The 15899-nt window shown below is 37.7% G+C and overlaps 3 protein-coding genes across 4 annotated transcripts; 2 read left to right on the forward strand and 1 right to left on the reverse strand.

The window, feature by feature from the left end:
- The first annotated feature begins 2329 nt into the window (after positions 1 to 2329).
- On the forward strand, positions 2330 to 3402 carry LOC106313255 (28 kDa ribonucleoprotein, chloroplastic). Its single transcript, XM_013751022.1, has 2 exons — positions 2330 to 2855; positions 2935 to 3402. The coding sequence occupies exons 1-2, from the start codon at positions 2421 to 2423 to the stop codon at positions 3262 to 3264; spliced, it is 765 nt and encodes a 254-aa protein (XP_013606476.1). The 5' UTR covers positions 2330 to 2420; the 3' UTR covers positions 3265 to 3402.
- Positions 3403 to 7912: 4510 nt separating this feature from the next.
- On the forward strand, positions 7913 to 12589 carry LOC106313173 (disease resistance protein RML1A-like). 2 transcript variants are annotated; one of them, XM_013750915.1, is made up of 4 exons: positions 7913 to 8404; positions 9159 to 10254; positions 10472 to 10768; positions 11403 to 12589. In XM_013750915.1, exons 1-4 carry the CDS (start codon positions 7944 to 7946, stop codon positions 12564 to 12566), a joined length of 3018 nt encoding a protein of 1005 aa, XP_013606369.1. In that variant the 5' UTR covers positions 7913 to 7943; the 3' UTR covers positions 12567 to 12589. The 2 variants fall into 2 exon arrangements, with proteins under 2 accessions (XP_013606369.1, XP_013606370.1); XM_013750916.1 differs by having other exon boundaries at positions 8329 to 8404; positions 9206 to 10254.
- On the reverse strand, positions 12408 to 14871 carry LOC106313174 (chaperone protein dnaJ 39). The gene is made up of 10 exons (XM_013750917.1): positions 14495 to 14871; positions 14306 to 14429; positions 14146 to 14228; positions 13946 to 14057; positions 13759 to 13863; positions 13642 to 13692; positions 13395 to 13484; positions 13195 to 13303; positions 12908 to 13110; positions 12408 to 12826 (listed from the first exon to the last, which is right to left on the reverse strand). The coding sequence occupies exons 1-10, from the start codon at positions 14617 to 14619 to the stop codon at positions 12599 to 12601; spliced, it is 1230 nt and encodes a 409-aa protein (XP_013606371.1). The 5' UTR covers positions 14620 to 14871; the 3' UTR covers positions 12408 to 12598.
- Between the last annotated feature and the right edge of the window lie 1028 nt (positions 14872 to 15899).

Genomic DNA, 15899 nt, shown 5'->3' on the forward strand with positions numbered 1-15899 from the left:
AGCATTAGATTATAGCTTGTTACACAAGGTACTCACAGAGATCAAAGGAACAGATTATAAGGAGATGAACTCTTATGTGGTGGTTGCTGCTACAAAATTTCAAAATTAACAAAAGGTCTGGTAATAAGAAAATAAATACAATGATATAGTAAAGCAGCATATAGATCACTGGATAAAATTGAAAGAACAACTTTGTTCCTAAGCTGATTCATGGACTGAAACAAAAGCAGTTGCATATAGTATGTAAAAGAAAGTGATCACGCATGATCTTGGAGTTGTATAAAAGACAATCCAATAACACTCCATAAACATTTGAAATCCCTTGTGTTTGTACTAAACCTACAAGAGGTTAGTAGCCTGATACAGAACGTATCTGTAGGCATCCGGTCCTTCGACTAAAGACGTCCAGCCCTTAAGCTAAAAGGCATCCAGTTTTCAGATAAAGGCGTCCAGCCCCTTCTACTAAAGGCGTCCGGCTCTTATACTTTGATCACGGGCTAGTAGAAAAGATCAACCATCAGGTTGCAATCCGACAATCAGATCCCTTAAGGATCCGGCATAGCAGAATAGTTTTCTGCTGCTGTATGACCAACTCCCACAAAGTTTTGTCGTGTCAAAGAGGAGATGTTTAATCTATCCTTCCCTGTCGGATATAAAGTATTGAAGTCCATAAGCTCGTGAAAGCCGAGATTCATGACCTAATAATATATACTTAGCGTGTGATATGATCCACAGCAACTAAGGTCATGAGATGCCATCATTAAGATAGGAATGCAAAGAATAATGAATACGACATTAACTAAGGCAAAGAAATCGATTTCCACCTCCATGAGAGTGTTCGGCCGCAGAGCCATACTAAGAGATTATAAAACTCACAGCAATGATCATTGATCTTGAACACTCATGAGACAAGTAGTGGACACATATGGACGAGGTCTATGACTCAAACATAGATCGACCAGATTGATACATGGTCGATGGTAATTATAATGGCCAAAGTAAAGAGCAGTTGATAGTAGACAATCACGCTTAGACCATGGACACACGCAAAGACAATTTGCAAAGACCCAATAGTGATCTTCCGAGGACAATATGGTTCATATTGTTTAGCACACATGCTTTACCGAGACACTTAATGTCAAAAGACATGAGAGACGACCTGAGAGGTCGAAGTGGTTTAGTTACGGCTTAGTAATGAAACTGGCCGATTACTCCCTTCCTACATATACAGGAAAGATCACGCATCAGATGCGTAGAATGAAGAACCTACATTGAGGTTCACATCAGGGGGAGTAGTGCGTGTTGTACTCTTTTTCCTTCATCATGGTTTTGTCCCACTGGGTTTTCCTGATAAGGTTTTAATGAGGCAACATGAAGCGTACTACAGATCCTGTATGGTTATGGCATCCAAGGGGGAGTGTTATAAATCATGGAGTAGATTGCCATTAACCAAGACAAGAGAAGAAAGCCCGTCAGCCACATCAAGCCCAGCCGCGTCCGCAAGGAGGAGAGAGAGTCGGTCAATGACCTAGCCGACTTAGAACTTAGGATGTTTTCCTTTTCTATGTTTTAGTAGTTTTCCTATTTTCTGTTGGATTAGGATTTGTACTCTTTCCTTTTATCTTTATCTTGTAATTCTTATATAAAGGAACCTCTATTGATCATCAATAACACAAAAATATTCAGTCTCTAAACTCTCTAATTACAACATTACCGCTATTTTTTTTATTTTTTGGCTCTAGCTTTAAAAAACAAAGTAAATCATAATTGGTGATTTAAAGGCTGTAGATTAATATTAAAGTTAAAGTCAGCTCCTACGGTCTAACCAATCACCTCTAAGACTATTTTATTATATACTTTTTGTTTGGCCAATTTTTTTTTTTTTGTTGCTTAAGCTTTGATTGTTTGGCCAATTTTACTAACAAATTAATGGAATAAACCCTAGTAAATCCAAATTGTTAAAAAGTTACGGCTAAAAGACCCAACATATTCGTTTATAGTTTTATACCATATGAAGCACAGAAAACCCAATTATAAAACATATATTTTTGTTTTCTATAATTTTTATCGAAAATTAGAGATAGTTTTTTCAAAATAAAGCTGGCGAAAAACAAATTTCATTGGAAACAAAATCTAATAAAAAGAAAACATAGGACCAAAAATTACACCAAACAAACAGATAAAACCAAATATGACTACGAACCTAGAAAAATTCTAAACATAACCGGAAAATTCTTCTAAATCGAACAATACCGGAATAACCCCTATAACCAAGTAGTTGATAACCATTTGTTATGATAGGCCAATCACTTTTTTGGCCTTATCCAAAATCTCTCTGTGGGTAGAATCATCTCTGTCTTAAGCCAATCTCTCTGTCTCTCTCTCTCTCTCTCTCTTTGTCTCTGTGTTGAGAGAGAGAAATGGCAGCTTCAACACTAACACTTCCCTGCTTCAAACTCTACGATCAACCAAGCCTCCTCCTTCGCCGCAACAAATCATATAACCAAACACTCCTTAGATTCAACTTGTCGCCTCCAAAACCTCTCTTGATCTCCTCACGTGACAACAGTTCTCGGCGATTCAGAGCCCTCCCGGAGACCATCTCCGTCAAACAGGACGATGCAACTGCTGATGACGACAGTCCTCCTGCGCCCATCAACACTAAGCTCTACTTTGGGAACCTTCCTTACAATGTCGACAGTGCAACACTCGCTCAGATCATCCAAGACTTCGCCAACCCTGAGCTCGTCGAGGTTCTTTACAACAGAGACACAGGACAGAGCCGCGGGTTCGCCTTCGTGACGATGAGCAACGTCGAAGACTGCAACGTCATCATCGAGAACCTCGATGGAACTGTAAGTGAAAGTTAAAAAAAAAAGGTGTGAAGCGTTACAAACATAAAAGTAAACGTTTCCATTGTTTATTCTTATTCAGGAGTATCTTGGTAGGACGTTGAAGGTGAACTTTGCAGACAAACCGAAGCCTAACAAAGAACCTCTGTATCCAGAAACAGAGTATAAGCTGTTTGTTGGTAACTTGTCGTGGACAGTCACTTCGGAGTCGTTAGCTGGAGCGTTTCGAGAGTGTGGAGAAGTGGTTGGTGCTAGAGTTGTGTATGATGGAGACACTGGGAAGTCAAGAGGTTATGGCTTTGTGTGTTACTCTTCCAAAGATGAAATGGAGACGGCGCTTGAATCGCTGGATGGGCTTGAGCTAGAGGGTCGGGCGATTCGAGTAAACTTGGCTCAGGGGAAGAAGTACTGATGTCATACAATAACATTTTGAGATTTCATCATTGGAGATTATGTTTCAATTGAACTAAATAACTCTAAAGATGAATAGATTTTGTATGGTTTAAGGTTTGGTAGTAACTAATCTTAACCCAAGAATATCACCGAGAGACTTTCTGTGATAACAAAACCAGGTGACTCTATTGAGGCTTATGCCTTGAAAGTAAAAACGTGCAACTCTCATCAATGGCAACCATACTAGCTTTCCTAAAGCAAACAACTTCTTGTACTCTCTCAGAATAAAATAAGTTTTTTTACAAGCAAGACACATTTTGGCTTCTTTAGGTCCGAACCAAACAGCTCATAAGTCATTATCTTCTCAACATAAGAGGTACAGCTAAATGTTTTGCAATAACACATTGAGCCCCGAACCACATAATTCAAGTAAGCAGGATACATAAGCTAACAATCTCATCACTCTAAAGCCAAGATACTTTGAATGAGTTTGAAGTTAGCAGGACACATAAACTAGTTCTTAAATCTCTCCACCACCCTAACAAAACCCAGTAGTCGATTCAAGTAACAACAATAAAGAAATCTGTAAGTGGCATAAATTCTCCGAAGCTATCAATCTACATCACGCTAATTCAAGATCAGAACGATTCATGGTTGGTGAAGAGAAGTTTTAAAATAGTCGGAAGAACACGACGGGGTTTGTTTTTGCAAAAGAACAAAAAAGGAACCAAAGTAGAAAGGCAAAAGAACAAAAAAGGGAAGCCTGTCAGACAACCGTGCGACCACCCCGGAGAGGTAAAGACCTAACCGGATAGCGATCCTCTACAGCGCGGAGACTCCGAGGAGAATCCTAGCCGTTAATCACACTCAGATCGCACGGCCATGATTCATCAACCAGGTTTGAGGGCCTGTCTCCTTAGAAATCAAGGATACAGAGGTACGAGCCTATAGAACAGATCCTGTTCAAGTAAGGTCGTGACCACTGCTTCCATCTTTCTGGGATATAAACAACAGGACTGCTCTGTACATTACCGATATGGGACAAATAAACAACCTCACATGCTCTATTCTATACGTTGCCGTTTCTAAGCTCAAAGCACTAATGCCACATACGTCATCGTTTTAGTTATCTCGATCTAATAAAACAAATCAAAGCCAATCTCTCTCAATCTATCCGACCTGATGGTATAACACTTGGAAAAGCCAGAAACACCCACCATTGATAAACTAACTTAACTGATTATTTATTTTTATCAAACTCAGTAGATTAAAAATGTCACTCAATTGTAATGTTATTGTGTTTATGACCTGTTTCATTGGCAGATGGATCTCGCTCTTTTACCAAGATTATGAGCCTGCTGTTTGGAGAAGTCTGTATGTATGTTATCTCTTGGGGTAAGTAATGATTCTCATCCCACGAACCACACGCTTGACTTCATTTGGTTGCTCGCCTTCTTGATCTAGGGCCATCAAGGTTAAATCCTTCAGACGTTGATGCTGTAGCCGATGCAATGTATTCTGCCATCACTATGTTTGATTTTGTGAAGCATAAGTCATGGAATTAACACTGTCACTACATTAGTAGCATCATATTTCTGTTTTCGCATAAGTTGGAGAGTGTTTAAGTCTGAGTTATAGGGTCTCAATTCTTATTAGTTTCATGAAACTTTTGTTGCCAAAGAAGAAAACTTAGAAGACATATTTTGTGACGATATGCAGGTAGAAAAAGTCTTCTGACCTTGAACGGAAGAAAATTGTGGAAATTATTATGAGATTATACACAGAGATACTATGCACCCTCCTTTGGTGTATCAGCTAAACAGACTCCATAAGCTGGCAATCGATTGTGTTCCAGGCGGATATGATAGATATGATAAATGCTTGCCCACATGATCATATACCCATTTCAAGGTTTCTCCTGAGGCTTGTGGTCTTCACGGTGCTTGTCTGTGGTGGTGTCAATGAAAGATATGATGAAGAATGTACCAGGATATGCAAGAAAGTTCAAAAGTCTGCTATCACAATGGCAAAAACAACTCTTTTAGTGTCTTTGCCAGAAGTTACAACATTAGAATTGTAGTATCAACCAAAGCTTTAATCATTTTTCTTTCAGTGAGATCCCAAAGAATATCACCGAGAGCCTTTCTGTGCTAACAAAAGCAACTCTATTGAGGCTTATAGGCAAAAAAGAAAGGCCTGTCAGACAACCGTGCGACCACTCCAGAGAGGTCAAACCTATCCGGATAGCGATCCTCTACAGCGCAGAGACTCCTAGGAGAATCGTAGCCGTTAATCACACTCAGATCGCACGGACATGATTCATCAACCAGGTTTAAGGGCCTGTCTCCTTAGAAATCAAGGATACAGAGGTACAGCCTATAGAACAGATCCTGTTCAAGTAAGGTCGTGTCCTATACCTTCTTAGCTTCGTTATATAAACATCAGAATTTCTCTGTTAGTTAACGATGTGGGAGAAATAAAACAGCTTCATACACCTGATACGCCATCGTTTCTCCAGTAAATGAGGTAATTCCAGATACGCCATCGTTTATCTTCCTTCAATAAACTAATACGGTAATACCAAATACTAGGCAGTGAAAAAAGTGCTTTGGTGTGGCATCACCTCGACTTTGGTTCTTGTCAAGCCAAGGAGCTACTAGACCATCTAGAAACCGTTCTTGTCAATGAACCTGTTGTTGTTAACAGAGTTTCAAACAATCCTTCTGGTCACCGTCTAATCTAGAAAACTGAGTCTCAGGATCTTTCAACTTAAGAGCTCAATGATTTGCAAGAACACATAAGCACCAAACCAATCCTTTATTGCCTCGTCTCTCGGACAAGAATTCCATATCACAACAAAAATCAATATTGAAAGGTTATGTAAATCCTCGAACCACATAACAAATTCACCTAAACTAACAATCCAATAAACAGTCTGAATGAGGGGTTTGAAGTTAAACAGAGGATACACATTTCAAAGCTATAATGACAATCATCAAATGCTGGTTTTTAAGTTTCTCCGTCTCCTTGACGGAACCCATAAAAGGATCAATGTGGAAATCGGATGGTCACAATTGAGGTATGAAACAGTTGCAAAAACATCAAAAGTTCCAAAGCTGTAGAACAAAAACAAAAGTGCAGTCATCTGAATTAGGCAACCAGGCTACGGTGGTACGAGGCTTTACTACAGATCATCTGTTAATACAAGGTCGTGACCAAACCTTTCTGTATATAAACAACAGAACTCATCCCTACATTTATCGATGTGGGACTGGGACGTTATAAGCAGCTTTACACGTTCAATACGTTACCGTTTCATAGCCCAATGCCCTTACTTATACTGTATAAGAATGTTCTACACGACATAGTAATTTTATGTGGAGGAGATGAGATCCCGAAGTCCGTCAGCTATTGTTTAAATAGAAACCATTAAAAACAATCGCTCAATTAATCACTCCATGTAGTTAGAGTAACCAGACTTTAGTGTACTTGACCAATTATAAGAATACAAAAGAAACAATTACATGTCCTATCACAACTTCTAAAAACCAGGAAACATATGGTACTACTAAATGTCACAGATCAGTGTGTGCTCTGCTCCTCGGCAGTGGAAATGCACCATCACCTGTTCTTTGAGTGCAGCGTCTCCTCTGCGCTTTGGCTGAGTTTTGCCTCTGGTATTCTACCTAACCCACTGGCTGACCTCCACGCTGCAGCAGCTTGGATAGCAGCATCCAGGCGTACCCTATGCAGCAAACAAGTGACACTTCTCAAGCTCTTCTTTCAATCCATCATTTACATCATTTGGAGAGAAAGAAATTTCCGCATATTTACTTCAGTGTCTTCCTCTACGAGTGACCTTCATCATGCACTCGACAGGTTACTTCGTGACCGGCTTCTCTCCGTTCCAGCGCCACCTCCAGCCGGTCCTTCGCTCCTTCAACTTTATTTTGCTTTTTATCGGTCTTTTTGAGGGTTAATTTTCGACTTGTGTTATGTTGTTGCTGTTTGTTCTCGTGTAATAAGTTGTTTGCAACATTGTGAAAATTTCAAAAATGGTATAATATTAACATTTTATCAAAAAAAAAATGTAGTGGCTTGCTTTTTTTTTCTTTACATTAAGTTCAGTAGACGAATGATTGCTTTTTTAATGTGGAGATGTCTTTGGGAAGTAGATTAAAAACACATATGTGCGTCGGCAAGTAGAAAGAAATAGTCAAGACACGGAAAATAATAAATGTTTGGATCACAACTAGTCAAACGGAAGAATTTGGAAGTGTAGTCACCGCTGGAAAAATGATTGTAAAAATCACAATTCATGTGGGTTGTAGTGAAAAATAAAGTTAAGAGGTTTTGAATTCCTTAACGTGATTTTTACCCAGTGGCCATTGATATGCGTGTATTAACTTACAAATGTAAAAGTGAAGATAATCTTTTTTTTAAGCAGGACCCCTTTTATTTGAAAAAGGTTCCACACCTAGAGTTGTTATCAAAGTTTTCTTATGTTGTTTGAACTGGACTCAGTCAATACTACCAAGACCATCCATCTCTAACAATGACCGACCTTTTTCAAACAAGAGAAAGTTCTTCTCTCATTACGCGTTTGCGCTGCTAATATACTGACTTGTTCATAACTCATATAGCTTGAACTATTTGATTATGTTGTCATCAAAGTCTTAGTTACCTTTTTGATTTCTTATGGCGTCTTCTTCTCGGAGCTGGAGATACAACGTCTTGCCGAGCTTCCACGGACCAGATGTTCGTGTAACATTTATGAGTCATTTAAAAAAGCAGTTTCAACACAACGGGATCATAGCGTTCAACGATGAAGGGATTGAGAGAAGCAAACTGATCGGTACTGAACTCATACGGTCGATAAGAGAGTCAAGAATCTCAATCGTGGTGCTCTCGGAGAACTATGGTTCTTCAAGTTGGTGTTTGAATGAGCTATTGGAGATTTTGAAGTGTCAAGAATCTGCGGGACAAATAGTGATGACGGTTTTCTACAAAGTGGATCCATGTGATGTGAGGAAACAGATGGGAGAGTTTGGTAAGACTTTCAAGGAAACTTGCGAAGGGAAAACAGAGACCCAGGTGCATAAATCGATTCACGCTTTGACCCATGTCGCCAATATAGCCGGAGAACATTCTGTGAACTGGTTTGTTCTTGTTTTCTACCCTTGATTTATTAAAGTTCTAAATTTCTAATTAGTATTTTACTTAGGGACCTTTTACTTATCAATATATTTTTGGAATGGTAAACTAATTTTTTTACACGTAGGATTTCGCTTCAAACTAAATTAAAAATTTGCAAATATAAAATTATCCAGCCATTTTATGTTGCTAGATTACAAATGGGTGAGTTATTCACTCAATTGATTCACTACAGTGATTTAAAAAGATGATTCACTCATATGAGAGCAATCTCAATGTAGAGTTCTCACCAGGAAGTTTTTAAAATACATATAATACATAAATGTATGTATATATTTTAGTATTTAGTTATGAATATCTCAAAATTACGGGAAATATCCAAAATATCTTCCTTTGGGTTGGATTTTCCGTATTTTGGAAATACTTATAATTAAATATTAAACTTATAAGTTTAGAAAAAAAACTTATATATATATATGTATTTCAAGAATTTCATGGTGAGAGTCCCTATTGGAGTTATTCTCATCATTTTGTCAAGAGTCTATGTTTCCTATATACATAAAAATAATAAAATATATGAGAGAATGTAAGAAAAATCTTTCACTCTTAAACATTTGTAAGAGATTAAATTCTAACGTGTCCAATTGTTATCCTTTGATGGCTTTAAAAATAAATGAATAAAATGAAACATTATATTTGAGAAACTTATATGTGTTTTCATACCTTATTTTCTTCAAATTTGTTTTTTTTTTTCTTTAGGAACAATGAAGCAAAAATGATTGAGAAGATTTCCTTAAATGTTTCAGACAATCTAAATGCTACACCATCTAGGGATTTTGATGGGATGGTAGGACTTGAAGGTCATTTGGGGAAGATTCAATGTTTGTTAATTTTAGAAAATGATGAACCTATGACCTTAGGAATCTCTGGTCCTGCGGGTATTGGTAAAACTACCATTGCAAGAGCTTTATACAACCAACTCTCTCCTGATTTTCCGCTTAGTTATTTCATGGAAAATGTTGGAGGAAGTTATAGGAATATTGGTTGTGGTGACCATGGTTCAAAGCTGCGTTTACAAGAACAGCTTCTTTTGCACATTTTGAACCAAACCAATATAAATGTATGTCACTTAGATGTGATAAGTGAAAGGTTATGCAACCAAAAGGTTCTTATCGTTCTTGATGATGTAGATAGTCTTGATCAGCTAGATGCTCTGGCTAAAGATATATATCATTTTGGTTCCGGAAGTAGGATTATTGTGACTACGAAAGATCAAGAGCTTTTGGAAAGATATGGCATTACCAATACATACCATGTGGGTTTTCCATCTAATGGAGAAGCTCTTGAGATCTTCTGTAGATATGCTTTTAGAAGAAACTCTCCAAAATATGGTTTTGAAAAGCTGGCAATAAGAGTAGCGGAGCTTTGCGGTAATCTTCCGTTAGGTCTACGTGTTGTGGGCTCATCTTTAGGTGGGAAAAGTGGGGATGAATGGGAAGTTATTATCCATAGGCTAGAAACTAGTCTTGATGAAGATCTTGAGAGAGTATTAAGAGTCGGATATGAGACTTTACATGAGAAAGATCAAGCTCTGTTTCTTCACATTGCTATATTTTTCAACAACAAAGACCAAGATTACGTAAAATCCATGCTCCATGACTGTAATTTGAATGTTGAACATGGGTTGAGAAACCTAGTCAATAGATCTCTCATAGACATATCTACCAATGGAGAAATAGTGATGCACAGCTTACTACAACAAATGGCTAGACAAGTCATTCAAAGACAAGAACCTTGGAAACGCCACATTTTAATTGATCCTCATGAGATTTGTGATGTTCTTGAATATGAGACAGTAAGTTCTTTTTCACTTTCTTTTCTCGTATATGTTAGTTTAACTTAATTACTTAAATTTGGTGAAGATAAATATCTTAATAATATTTTCTACGTTGGAATATGGTTTATAAAATATGTCTAGCAATGACTGTGGCTTTTAAAGTTTAGATAACTCATTTACTGATAACAGCTTACCTATTGTGCTAACAAATTCTACTATTTTGGGCATGGTTTAGGGGACTAGAACAGTGTGTGGCATATATTTCGATACATCAGAAACAGGCGAAGTGTTTGTAAGCAAGGGAGCTTTAAAAAGAATGCGTAACCTTCAGTTCCTGACTGTCCACAAAAGAAAACACTGTGAAAAAGACATAGTGTGCATACCTCAGGACTTGGAGTTTCCACCTCGTCTTAAGTTACTACATTGGGAGGTGTACCCAAGAAAGAGTCTCCCTATGAGATTTCATCTCGAAAATCTGGTCGAACTCAATATGCGCGATAGCCAGCTCGAGAAGCTCTGGGAAGGATCTCAGGTTTGGTTTAGTTTGAACATATACACACACACACATATATATATATATATATATATGAATGTGTACTTTCTATTCATGTTTTGATGGTCTTCTCTCTGCTATTTGGTATTTGGACTCGGTTTCAACTTCTTACAAATCTCAAGAAAATGGATTTTGACGGAAAACTCGCTTTGGCGGGAAAATAATATTTCACGTTTTTGCAGAAAAATTCTGTTTTGTAATTTTGGCGGGAATACTATTTTTCGGTTTGGCCAAAAAAAACTCAATTTTGTGGTTTGGCAAAAAAAACTCAATTTTGTGGTTTGGAAACAAAAAAAGTGGCGGAAAACTAATTTTTTTTGCTGTTTTGACGTGAAAATTCTCCATGTTTTACATAATCAAATGAATTTTAATTTTTAATATTTATATATTGTACAAAATGATAATGAGCTAGAAACTTAACCCTACAAAGCTTATGTGTTGATTATGTTCAGCTCTATTTTAACCATGTCTCAAAAGTCAAGGTTATGGTTACAAATTTTGATGCAGGATTAGGATTAACCTTGTTAGGTTGAGGCCCATTTTAACATGTGTAATTTCTATTCATGTTCTGATGGTCTTCTGTTTACTGTTTGGTGTCTGATTTTGGTTTCAGCCCCTCACAAATCTCAAGAAGATGGATTTGGCAATGTCCTGTCATTTAAAAGAACTCCCAGATCTTTCAAATGCAACAAATCTCGAGAGACTAAATCTGAATGACTGCGAGAGTCTGGTAGAGATTCCATCCTCTTTTTCAAATCTTCACAAGCTAAAAGCGTTGAGCATGTTTGCCTGCACAAAGCTAGAAGTCATTCCAGCTTACATGAACTTGGCATCTCTTGAATCGGTTGATATGACTGCATGCCAAAGATTGAGAAACTTTCCAGACATCTCTAGGAACGTCTCAAAGTTCTCTATCTCAGTCGAGGAACTAGACCAAGTGCCTGAGTCTATCAGGCTTTGGTCTCGTCTTCGTGTTCTCACCATAACCAGCAAAGGAAAACTAAAGTCCTTAACACATCTTCCCCAAAGTGTAAAGCATCTACACCTAAGCTGCATTGGTGAGCAGAGGATTCCATATTTCAAGAAAAGTCTCCAGCGGGTAGAACTTTATCTAAACAGCTGCAGAAGTTCACTACTTAGGGAAGATTGTGAACCCAAGGAGGGACTTACTTGTCCTTATGACACTCCATACACGCAACTCGATTACACGAACTGCTTCAAACTGGACCGAGAAGCACAGACAGCAATTATAACAGAACATATTGCTCAAGGCTGGGCTTGTTTACCTGGAGGAGAAGTGCCTGTAGAGTTCGATCACCGAGCCAAAGGAAATCGTGTGACCATACATCCCATGAGTAACATGTCTCTCACCATTTTCAAGGTTTGTGTGTTGATTTCTCCTAACCAGCAAACCAGAGAATCCGAACAACTAGTGTGTAGTCGTATAAGCAAAGGGATTGAGGAGATCAGTGTTTATGCTATTCCTAGGATTCAAAGAAAACATTTATTTCTATTTCCCTCATACTTATTGCAAGAATCTACTAGCAGAGAGGCTGTGTTTACATTCAGCAGCGAACTCGAGATTGTTGAATGCGGTGTCCAAATCTGGAAGGATGAATCAGAAAGAAACCAAAGTGCATATAGTAAACCAGGAAATGGTGAGGAAGAAGATGTCAGCAATAACCAGCAGGACACATATAACATCAGCAAAGCTTGGGACGAAGAAGAAGCTGAGGAGAATGTGAATTTGAATCCAGCAAAGCGTACAAAGAGATGAATTACGCTTATTTGCCTTAAGTTTAAGTCTCTTTAGTTTTTTTTCTTGTCTTGTCTTAGCTGAATATTATACCACTTCTTCTTCTTCACTCCATTTTCTTCTCTGACTGTGACTTCCCCTTCTTCTCTAGCTTCCATTAAAAGACTGCTCTTCTTCTTGCTCTTTCCCTTGCCCCAGCTCTTGCTTGAACTATGCTTTGTTGGTGGGAAAGTTGTGTAAGCTGCGCATATCTCGTTCCTCCTCTTGAGAAGCTCATCAATCTGCAAACGATAACAAATCTCAGTTACTTGTTCTTTTATGGTAAACAAAGAAAATAGAAGAGAGGGAGGTATATATCTCACTTCTTGTACTTCGCCTGCGCATTTACTAGCCATCTCTGTAAACTGTGAAAAGACATCGTGATATTCAGATTCAAACTTCAATAGCTCTGTTCTTTTAGAGACTATCTGCGCTTCTGTTGAACGGAGAGTCTCTTTCTCGTTGGCGAATGGAGCAGATGAGAATATTTCTAGCGTGTAGCTCACGCTTTTGAAAAAATTGTCACCTATAGTAGTAAAATGAAACCAAGTGAGGTTATTCTCTAAAGACTGGACTAGTGATTTCTATTAAAAACTGTTAACAAACGTACCGTAAACAGCAAACACATGAGTTCCAGCTTTCAGTTCAGTGATCTCAAGCGGCTGGAAAGTGTCGAGCCTTTTGAAAAAACCAGTGTCTGGATCCCTTGAGAGAGCTCTCTGTGAACAGAAGAGTTAAAACTGAGTACATGGCGGTCAAAATAAGTATAAAAATGTGTTTACTTAAAAGAGGGTAGAGAAGATAGTTAACTGAATTAACCCTGGGATCGAAACGGTAAACAGGGAAGCCGAAAAAATACAATCCTGCAGTTGAGAGCTTTCCTGTTTTCCTGCTGTCTTCCTATTGCAGAAAGAACAAAAGCACATATGTTAATGAGCATGACAAAATTAGAAAGTTTTCTGATGAACCAATCTATGATGCAACTCAGAGATGTGACAGTAAAATTGAAATAGAAACGATTTGTTAATCAACAAATGAATAGTACAAAACTCCATACCTGTAGTGCCAGTCTCAGTCCTCCACTCTCTTCTTGATCAAAGTAAAGCAACTGGAAAGCAAAAGAATATGAAAAACAACCACCAGATTATTGATCAAGAAAGGCAAAGAGAGTTACCTTGAATTTGTTTTTAGCAGATGAGTGGACTTTACATATCAATCCAGCCTGAGATTCTTCTTCTGTTAACGTAACAGAATAAAAGTGAGCCGATTGCTTTTCAACCTGTTTAGAGAAAAGCAAATATGTCAGAGGCGAAACATTATTCAAATAAAATCAAAAACTAAAAAACTATGATTATTAATACCTTCCTAGAGACAACTTGTCCAACCGCAAGAGGCAAAGTAGTAACAGTACCATTCAGCGCCTCATCTAACAAATTTGCTGAGACTGTTGTCTTGATTTGCACACCAAGCTTACTGTGTTAGGACAAAAAAATTGGTCAACTTGTTAATGAAAGAAAGAAAAAAACAGAGAGTGGGTGCAAGTTTTGCATTAGGAACTCACTTGAAAAGCGCGGCGAACATGGTATTAACAGCTCCTAAGCTAGAAAGATCAAGCTCAAGGTCTTCATTTTCTTGACCAGCAGCCTACATAAACATCACACGTGAACTTGATTTTCAATCAACCAGTCAAAATTAAAACTCAGGACTTGTATGAATATAACCTCAGAAGCAGTTGTATCATACTGACGACGATTCTCTGGATCAGACAAGACATCATAGGCAAATATAACTTCCTTAAACATATCCGCTGCAACCGGATCATTTGGGTTCTTATCCGGATGGTACCTGAATAAATTCAAACTCGGTACATTAAGAGTCACTCAGTTTTCAAGAAAATCAAGAAGTTGAACCTGAGAGCCATTCTTCGATAGGCACTTTTGATCTCCTGATCGGTGGAGTTGCTGGGGATGCCGAGGACTTCATACGGATTCCGCCTGAGCTCGGCGACTTCCTTCTCCGATGTATGAGTAGGCATATTTCAAACAAATCCGATCTGTCGTTTAGAATTTTTCTGTGGGCTACAAGAGAAGAGAATGGTTCGTTTAAATTCCCAAAACGTGGGGATCTTCGCTCGGAGAAGTGGGGGAAATGATGGATCATGCCTCGTGAATTGTGGTACTCCCCGGAACCCTAGGAGGATGAGGAGAGACAGAGAGAGAGGAAGCTCCATGGGGAAAACCCCACAAGCACTTCAACTGTAGAATGATTTGGAAACACAAAGACAAGGGCGAAGAGACAAACAGACACATATTCTTTTGTTTGTCTAGTTTAAAATTTTCATATCAACATTCTATAATTGGAAACGGCCCAAATTAAACAGATCAGGAAGCCCATTAAACATACAGTAAATATAAGGTTTCGACTAGCAACCAACCATAAGTCCATAACAATAAAAAGAATGAAATAAATCAGAAAAAAATATATATATGTTGAACGGTTTGAACTATGAGGTTGCCCCAAAAAACTATCAATGTTACACATGGAAATGGAGAGACTGTTATGGACAATGTCGTGGCTGAAAGGATGTGCTTTTTCCGCTTCCGTTAAGCTCTGGTCCAAAATGTGAAAGTGTGCTTCGGGATTGAGGGTTTAGACCAAACAACATTTGCCCTCGGTCAAATGCTTGGTAAGGTTGATCAACAGTCGCCTGATCTGGAACTCCCAATAGACTAGGCCTATTGATACCAACCACATCCCAAAAAGACCAATTGTCATTTGTCACACCTGAAGCTGCCAGACTTGCCATCGTCAATATATACTACATTACTACACTCCATTAATTTTTTAGCCAAAGGTCTGAGAGTAAGTAAAAACTTCAGCACCCATGAATGAATCCCCACATCTGGATTCTAAATATACCATTAGGGTCACTCTAACCATAACACCAAATTATGTGTTGAAATAAAATCAAATTTGGTGTTTTGTTGTTCTACTTTATTTTTCATCTCCAATCACATCACTAAATTCCACAATAAAACAAAGATTTAATATTATTAAGTTTTTTAAAATTTAATAACTTTAATAAATAAAAATAATTTGTAAAGGATTCAATATCATTTAAATATAAATAAAAATTATAAATAAAAAATCATTTTAAATTTTTATTATGTTTTTAATTTATTTTATCACATTTATATTATATATTGGGATTTTGTGTTTGTTTGTTAAAATTTGGTAAATTTATTTTTCAGTTTTTATCTAAATATATATATATATATATATAATCTATGTATTAATTTATTTATTTAATGTAAA

Source organism: Brassica oleracea, chromosome C9 (assembly GCF_000695525.1).
Source record: "Brassica oleracea var. oleracea cultivar TO1000 chromosome C9, BOL, whole genome shotgun sequence".
In the NCBI taxonomy this organism is placed as follows: domain Eukaryota; kingdom Viridiplantae; phylum Streptophyta; class Magnoliopsida; order Brassicales; family Brassicaceae; genus Brassica; species Brassica oleracea.

What these genes read in the sequence shown, in the direction of transcription:
- LOC106313174 (XM_013750917.1), bottom strand. Translation starts at nt 14,619, where the DNA reads ATGCCTACTCATACATCGGAGAAGGAAGTCGCCGAGCTCAGGCGGAAT. An exon ending in ATGTTCGCCGCGCTTTTCAA is followed by an intron (nt 14,058 to 14,145) that starts GTGAGTTCCTAA and finishes GTCCTAACACAG; the next exon opens with TAAGCTTGGTGTGCAAATCA. An exon ending in GACTGAGACTGGCACTACAG is followed by an intron (nt 13,485 to 13,641) that starts GTATGGAGTTTT and finishes TTTCTGCAATAG; the next exon opens with GAAGACAGCAGGAAAACAGG.
- LOC106313255 (XM_013751022.1), top strand. Translation starts at nt 2,421, where the DNA reads ATGGCAGCTTCAACACTAACACTTCCCTGCTTCAAACTCTACGATCAA. An exon ending in TCGAGAACCTCGATGGAACT is followed by an intron (nt 2,856 to 2,934) that starts GTAAGTGAAAGT and finishes ATTCTTATTCAG; the next exon opens with GAGTATCTTGGTAGGACGTT.
- LOC106313173 (XM_013750915.1), top strand. Translation starts at nt 7,944, where the DNA reads ATGGCGTCTTCTTCTCGGAGCTGGAGATACAACGTCTTGCCGAGCTTC. An exon ending in GGAGAACATTCTGTGAACTG is followed by an intron (nt 8,405 to 9,158) that starts GTTTGTTCTTGT and finishes TTTTTTCTTTAG; the next exon opens with GAACAATGAAGCAAAAATGA. An exon ending in AGCTCTGGGAAGGATCTCAG is followed by an intron (nt 10,769 to 11,402) that starts GTTTGGTTTAGT and finishes TTTTGGTTTCAG; the next exon opens with CCCCTCACAAATCTCAAGAA.